Source organism: Triticum dicoccoides, chromosome 6B (genome assembly GCF_002162155.2).
Source record: "Triticum dicoccoides isolate Atlit2015 ecotype Zavitan chromosome 6B, WEW_v2.0, whole genome shotgun sequence".
Taxonomy (NCBI): Eukaryota; Viridiplantae; Streptophyta; class Magnoliopsida; order Poales; family Poaceae; genus Triticum; species Triticum dicoccoides.
Window position 1 is genome coordinate 68,785,719 of NC_041391.1, and position 7,747 is coordinate 68,793,465.

At 44.8% G+C, this 7,747-nt stretch overlaps 2 protein-coding genes across 2 annotated transcripts; one reads left to right on the forward strand and one right to left on the reverse strand.

Moving 5' to 3' along the window:
• The first annotated feature begins 743 nt into the window (after positions 1-743).
• LOC119325946 lies at positions 744-5,314 on the forward strand. Its single transcript, XM_037599666.1, has 2 exons — positions 744-1,927; positions 4,779-5,314. The coding sequence occupies exons 1-2, from the start codon at positions 787-789 to the stop codon at positions 4,784-4,786; spliced, it is 1,149 nt and encodes a 382-aa protein (XP_037455563.1). The 5' UTR covers positions 744-786; the 3' UTR covers positions 4,787-5,314.
• A 981-nt stretch (positions 5,315-6,295) lies between these two features.
• On the reverse strand, positions 6,296-6,998 carry LOC119323084 (histone H3.2). The gene has a single exon (XM_037596658.1). The coding sequence runs from the start codon at positions 6,927-6,929 to the stop codon at positions 6,519-6,521; it is 411 nt and encodes a 136-aa protein (XP_037452555.1). The 5' UTR covers positions 6,930-6,998; the 3' UTR covers positions 6,296-6,518.
• Positions 6,999-7,747: the final 749 nt, after the last annotated feature.

Here is a 7,747-nt window from a genome sequence, read left to right on the forward strand (position 1 = left end):
CAACCGATGTAAATCTCAATATTTATCCCACATCATGACATTGTGCCTCATTTTTTATTTCGTTATTTTTTTTCTCTTTTCTTTTTTTTTGAGCGAAATATGTATCCTTTATTCAACATGCAAAGTCATGGGAATACAGATAATATCAGGCAAAGTTGCAAGCCACACATGGCGCCCGGGAGGGAGAGATGCGGCAGCTTTAGCTAACGCATGAGCCTCTCCATTGTGTTTCCGACTCTCGTGGATGAACTCCACGGCACTAAACGTTGCTCTTTGGTGCTTGATATCCTGAAGAATTGGGTAAAACTTGCATGGGAGTCGTCCTTGATCCTTGATACTACTTCTAGGCAATCTGTGGCCACACATATAGACTGAACTTGTAGATCTGAAGCGAGTGCTAGTGCCTCGCTACAAGCCTGTGCTTCGAGAATTATCGGGTCCAGAAGGCCTTCAAAAATGATCGCTGAGGCCCCTAGATAGTTCCCGTTTTTATCGCGACACACCACAGCTGAAGCACCCTTGTCTCCAATCTTGGAAAACCCGTCGTCGTCTGCATTGATCTTGGCAGAGTTCCCGTTCTAATGTTGCTGAATTGTTTTTCCTTTCTCTGAATTTTTCCCACAATGGGCATACCTGGGCCTGGGGTTTGCACAGCGATTTCTTGAGTGTTGGCCGGCCCACTTCAGCGATTCATTTTGGGCTTCCGCTGCTTCGGCTCCACCACACCACATCCCGTACAAGCATCTCAAAAAAAAAAACGACCGACCAGTGAGAACTGAGGGCGAGATGCAGAGTCTCCGCCGCCACCACCCATGCTCGCCGGCGGCGCCGCCCCTGGACGACGACAACCTGCTCTCCGAGATCCTCCTCCGCCTCCCCCCGCAGCCGTCCTCCCTCCCCCGCGCCTCCGCCGTCTGCAAGCGATGGCGCCTCCTCGTCTCCGACCCAGGCTTCTCCCGCCGCTTCCGCATCCACCACCGCCGCAACCCTCCCCTCCTCGGTATTTTCGATGAACGCTCTGGCGAGATCTCCTTCCTACCTACTCTGGATGCCCCCAATCGTATCCCGCCCGGTTGCTTATCTTTGAAGTTCGACGGCGGCGACCGCTTCCTGCCCCTCGGATGTCGCCATGGCCTTGTACTCGTCTTCCACTTCAACGAATCTTGGAAACAGATCCTGGTGTGCGATCCTGCCACCGCCGACCAGCACCGCATTGCCTTGCCCCCAGGGCTTGCCACACTTATGGAGAAGACCCCCTTCAATGGAGCTGTGCTCCGGGCTGCCGGAGAGACCCACTTCCGAGTGGTCTTGACAGTGGCAGACAACGACAACAAGCAACACTTACGAGCTCTCGCCTGGGTTTACTCGTCAGGGACCGGCTTATGGGGTGATGTCATCTCAGCACCGGTTCCACCTGAGGTTCCTATGAGTGAGTATTCCACCTTGGTTTTTATTGCTAGGCAGCATGCTGTGCTGGTTGGGGATTCCCTTTACTGGAGGCTTGTTGGGGATTTTTATGGAATTCTCGAGTTCGATATGAAGAAGCAAAGCCTAGCTGTGATACGGGTGCCGGTGCATATCCTTGAAGAGGGCCATTACATATTCTTGATTGTGCGGGCAGAGGGTGGTGGCCTTGGTTTAATCCTCTGGACAGGCTGCAACATCCAATTATGGAAGAGGAAGAATGATTGTGATGGTGGTGCTTCATGGGTTCTTGGAAGAACTATTGAACTGGACAAGCTACTTTTCCTGAATTCTGAGGAGGATGACATAAAGATACTAGGGTTCGCCGAGGAAAATAATGTGTTGTTACTGTGGACTGGTGGCGCGCTTTTTATGGTCCATCTTGAGTCACTGCAGTTCAAGAGAGTTTTTGAAAGCGTCCACATTCCTCATTGCCAGCCATTTGAAAGTGTCTATACTGCAGGTAATTGCACACCTTCACATATTGGTTGTAGCAAAACCAAGTTAATTTTTCATAATTGGTTGAGGGCAGATGATTCACATCCTTTCATGTTTAGTATCATATCACTTGTTTCTTTTACTGCTTGATGACCTCTTCAACGTACAACAAAAACCAATTATTTGTTTGATAATTCGCCCAATAAATTATTTCACACCATTTCGTGTTAAGCCAACAACTTTAAGTAGCGTCATATCACTTGTTTCTTTTTCTGCTTGATGACCTTTTCAACTTATGGTGATGCTGTTCTGCTCTGATGCTTGTGTGCTGGTGTTTGGTGGTCTGGATATTATCTATTAGTGGTATCTAATGCACTCTATGTTCTGTAGACAGATAGACAGACAGTGGTCTACTGTTAGCTTCATTTCTGTAATTTTCTAGGTTCTAGTCAGAGCTAGCAAACTGTCTTTATCAGTTTATTATGTAAATATCTGTACATAAAACAATGAACACAAAGATTGGCAAATTCTTTATAGAATGACTGAACTAAATATGCCTTCCCTATTGCAAGAATTATTTAGTGGAAGCATTAGAGCATAACTATAGTACCCTTTTTTCTCTCAAGATGAGATCACAAGAGTTGGAGGTTGACTACATGAGAACTAGCCTGAACCAAGTTATTTGTTCGATAATTCGCTGAAGAAATTTGAAATTTCACACCATTTCGTGTTAAGCCAAAAATAATAATATGTAGTGTTATATCACTTGTTTTTTCTTCACTTGATGATCTCTTCAACATGTGGCGATAATGTCCTGTTCTGATGTTTGCATGGTGGCGTTTGGTGACCAAGATATTGTCTATTGGTGGTATCTAATTTACTTTATGTTCTGTAGCCAGAAGTGGGCTGTAATTGGTCTGCTTTTAGCTTCACTTCTGTAATTTTCTAGGTTCAAGTCAGAGCTAGCAAACTGCCTTTGTCAGTTTATTACATAAATATCTTGAGTAAATAAGTAATACCAAGATTGGCAAATTGCCAAAAAATTTGTAGAATAACTGAACTAAATATGCTTTCCTGTTGACAGATGCAAGAATTGTCTAATGGAAGTGTTAGAGCGTAGCTGCAGTACCCTTTTTTTCTTAAGATGAGATCGCAACAGTTGGAAGTTGACTACATGAGAACTAGCCTGATTCAACTAGATGTCAAATAACCCCCAAAAGGGGGAAAAAAAACTAAGATGCCGAATAGATTGCTCAATTGGTGCATTTGGAAGCTTAGGACTAGTTATGTTCTTTCATTCAGTATAGTTTCTCTGCTGATCTTGCTAGTAATCTTAAATTCGTAATAACCACTTTGTTTGGAACTCATGAATAAATTGTTCGTTTTATAGTCCTGCATTCCTGCTGTTCACATGGCAAGTCCATTTGTACTGCAGAAAATTAGTAAATGGAGTTAATTCACACCTTTTTGGGATTTTTTGTCTTTCCAAGTATAATCTATATCATGATAATTTATGTTTCTAGGATTTTTTATTATGGCTATGATTTATTAAATATCCAACATGATGTGGAACGAGCTTAAGAATAGCTCTAGTTGACTTCTCTATTCTGACCAGCTAATAGTCCGAGTGTGTACGCTCTTCACTTTTACGATGTTAACAAGTTTATGCTATTTTGAAAATATTCAAAAAAATTAACAGTGCTGTGTTTTTGTAACAATTACTTAGTGCTATATCGAAATAGAGTTTTCCTCAAATAATTTTTGTGTTATCTAAGTTTCTTGTTGATGGTCCTTGTTTCTATTTGACTTTTCCTTGGAATATCATTGAGTCTTCTGCTTAGGGCTTGGAGGCTAGTCTCCCTTTTCTGGTTCATTGATAGCTCATATTGATTGCATCAGTGTCGTTATGTAAGGAGTTGGACTTCGGAAATATGATACCTTCATCCGTCCGCCAGAGGGTTGTCCCACAGCATTGTCGTCGGCATTCGGAAAGTTATGTGATCATCGGCACAGAGATGGGCAATTACAATTGTTGCTCCGCATGTCATTGTCATTCATCATGCCGATCATGTGCGCCTCCAATGGCCTATTGATCCTCTTAGGGGCTATGATGTTGTTGTTGCTCAAACAATCGTGACTTCTCCTGCGAGAAGGCATCTGGTCATGATGAGCATCGGTAGTTCAGTGATATATACCGAAAATAAGAACCAACTGTGTGAGCTGCAAAGGCCACCGAATACATTGGCGGGCTGTCGTGTTTGCCTGTTTTGAGGTTGTGGGACGTGGTGGGCTGAAGTGGGATTCTCACAGACACTTACACAAGCACCGGTAAAAGGAAAGTACAAACCAACTTTGGAAACAAACTAATATATTTGATATGGATACCGGGGGATTCACTTGAGGATGACACTAACAAACTTTGGAATCAAACTAATTTTACTCATATGTATATTGATTTTATTTATTTTTCCTTTGGTTATGGGTCTATTAAGTCCTATAAGCAAGAAATTGATAACTAACAGTACCCGAGGGTCCCGAGCCTTTGGTTCCAAATATCCTTTAATTATACTCTCCTCATTTTATTTTATTTAGTGTTTTTTTTCTTGCACGGCGACAAGGCACTCCTTTGAGGATAATTTGGGACTGAAATGCTCTGGTTACAACATTGATTAGAGGAGTAATTACTGGTATCTAAATAATGATCTTTCCATTTAACAGAAGGTAGAAGGTGTGCTTTCTATGCTTCAAATGTTGTTTTTGTCTGATAATACCGAGGTGATTCATCTTTGTAGCTAATAGAGGAGAATAACTTCCAGCTGATTTTCATGAATGAATAGTAGAAAATTGTTTGACTGATGATCTTGCTTGCTTCGCAGGTATCTAGAGCTATATTTTGATGGCTGAGAGACAGAAATGAGTTGTTGGATGTAGGTTCTTTCATTTCGTATGCTCGACGCGGACTCTCTACGTAGCATCATGGATCAGCTATGAAGTGGACCTGTTGCTCCCGTCTTTATCCAATTCTTGGGACATTGATCAATTGGCATGAAGATTTAAGGCTCATTGACTCGCTTTGATAAATCAGCACTCAGCTTGTGGTTTATTTGAGTGGCTTTATACTTTTCAAGCAAGTTGCGACGAGCTCACCTGTCAATTGGTCGTGCTTGCATCTTTAGTGTGCACGCCTTTGACTATCTCCCGTGTTGCATCAGGCGTTTAGATTTTGATGTCGGATTGCTGCTTATGTTCCGATCCATGACGTCTCATTCTGTGTGTTTTATGTTTATCTCTTTGGTTTGAGGTCCAGTGTTTTAGAATCTTGGTTCTGACTAATGAATGTTCGGAGAAGTTCCTGTACTGTTTGCTAATGCATAAATAGCTCAATCGCTGCTACTTTGATTTCTTCGAGACAGTTTCTTTGTTTTAAATTCAAGGAATTATTTGATCAGGACAGGGATGGGCAAATCAAAGCCAAAGCAATATTATCCTAATATCACGGTCTGAAGATTCTTCCAGATATATTTTTGTTAATAACAAAGAGATGTTCAAAATTGTGTCGTAAGAGTGCCGAATATTCTAGTGTTAGGGTGGGACACCAGTTGGCTCTGTCACCCCTTCTTTAGAAGATCTTCAGTCACTTGCATATTTCTCTAATAAATCGCGTCGTGTGATAATATTTGTTTTTATGCGGCATTTGCACCTTCCACATTGCAGTTAAACTGAATCTCATATAGTTCTAAGAAGCATTTTGTTGAAAAAAGGTAAAAGTTCAACAGATTTTGGTACAAGATAATTCAACCTCAAATTTCAGATGTAGTTTGGCATCTGAAGCATCCGCCAATACGGTTTCACCCCTTCATATTTTGCTTGTGTATTGCCCATGAAGAACTCCTATCAACAAACTCCTAGCACAACATCAGTTTCTATTTCATCACCAGTGTTCATTATTTTGAACTGTTTCCATGTTATGGATCTATGGAATTGTATCTTCATTATGTCATTTCAAAAGGCAGGTCACTTGCAAGGGAGAGCCTCCTAGCGTGCCCTGTTTCCGCTCAAGGGAGGGATAATGAACACTGGTGGTGAAATACAGCAAATGCAATGGTTCAGATTTCAGAATAACACCAAGACGTTCAGTATACAGTACTGCATGAATTTCAGAGACTTCAGTTGCAGTGGTTGCCAAACAAAAATATCAGTCCACTAAACTTCAAAGTACACTAATTGTGACAGTAGCATGACTGAGGAGCAACAGAAGCATCACATTAGATCAAACAAACTGAATTTTTGGTTGGGAATTTAGGCTTAAATTCCAAGAAAATATTGAAGCAACGCCGTGGATGAAGCAACGGTTCGCTGATTTTCAAGGTTGACAAACAACAAAAGCAGAAAATGGAGAGAGATCTGATAGACAACTTTCATTCAGATTGCTGATGACAACAAGATGGTAACATCAGACACTACAACATAACATTAGCTGGAACGAACACGGGATCTTCCTACCACGACACCAGATCAGTTCACCACGCAACACATGCTGAGAAGAAGAAGCTAACAACAAGATCTCTACGCCTGCAGATCAGAGTACAGACACCGGGAAGGAAGCAGACACCATCTTAGGCCCTCTCGCCCCTGATGCGTCTTGCGAGCTGGATGTCCTTGGGCATGATGGTGACGCGCTTGGCGTGGATGGCGCAGAGGTTGGTGTCCTCGAACAGCCCCACCAGGTACGCCTCGGCGGCCTCCTGCAGGGCGGAGACGGCGGAGCTCTGGAAGCGGAGGTCGGTCTTGAAGTCCTGCGCGATCTCCCTGACGAGGCGCTGGAAGGGCAGCTTGCGGATGAGCAGCTCCGTGCTCTTCTGGTACTTGCGGATCTCCCGGAGCGCCACGGTGCCCGGGCGGAAGCGGTGTGGCTTCTTCACGCCGCCCGTGGCCGGCGCCGACTTGCGCGCCGCCTTGGTGGCCAGCTGCTTCCGCGGCGCCTTGCCGCCGGTGGACTTCCTCGCCGTCTGCTTCGTGCGGGCCATCGGGGCGGGAGGGCTGGGCGAGGCTGGGGTTTGCTTGGTGGATTGCGTCGGGGATTGGAGATTGGAGTGGATGGGGAATGTGGAACCGGTCGGGGAGCGTTTTAAGGAGAGGAGTGGGCGCGAGCGAGCCTGGCGTTTTCGGCTTCGGGAGGGGAGGTGGGCTTTCGAGCGTTGGATCCGCGGGGAGTGGGCGGTGGGGATCTGGTGTCACGCGGATCGTGGGGAAGTGATCCGTGGCGTGAAGGTTTCTGCGTTCCCATTGGTTGGCTGCTGCTAGCCCGGCGCAGGCGTGGCCGTGGCATCCAGACTCTCTCCGGTGCAACTCTCTTCTTGTTTGTGTCTGAATTTGAGTTGGCTCATGTCCTCTTGTAGATTATGTCTGTGCTTAAATCTGAAAAACAAAAGTTTATGTTTGTATTTTTTGCCACGCACTGCTCTTGTATTGTACACTAGCATCACCCGAGCAATGCTACGTTTACGAATGGAATTTACAGGGTTATCTTATGTATGTCGGCGTCCACGGTTTAACCACACAACGAGATGAAAATTGCCGAGCGCAGTCACGAACGGAGAAACCATGGCACAAATAGGGCAACAATGCCCACACGAAAGGTCAGGACTGGCCGAAGCACCGGGTTCTCACCACCACCGACACACCAAAGTTGCTTCCCCTCTCGCCCAGGCTCAAAGGCCACATGTCGACGCAAAGGGGCCAGGGTGGAGAGGAGCACCAATAACAAAGGACTCATCCGGACTAGCTAGTGGAGACAAGAACCTCGGTCACGCCGCAACTCACCCACTATGGCGACAGTCATCGG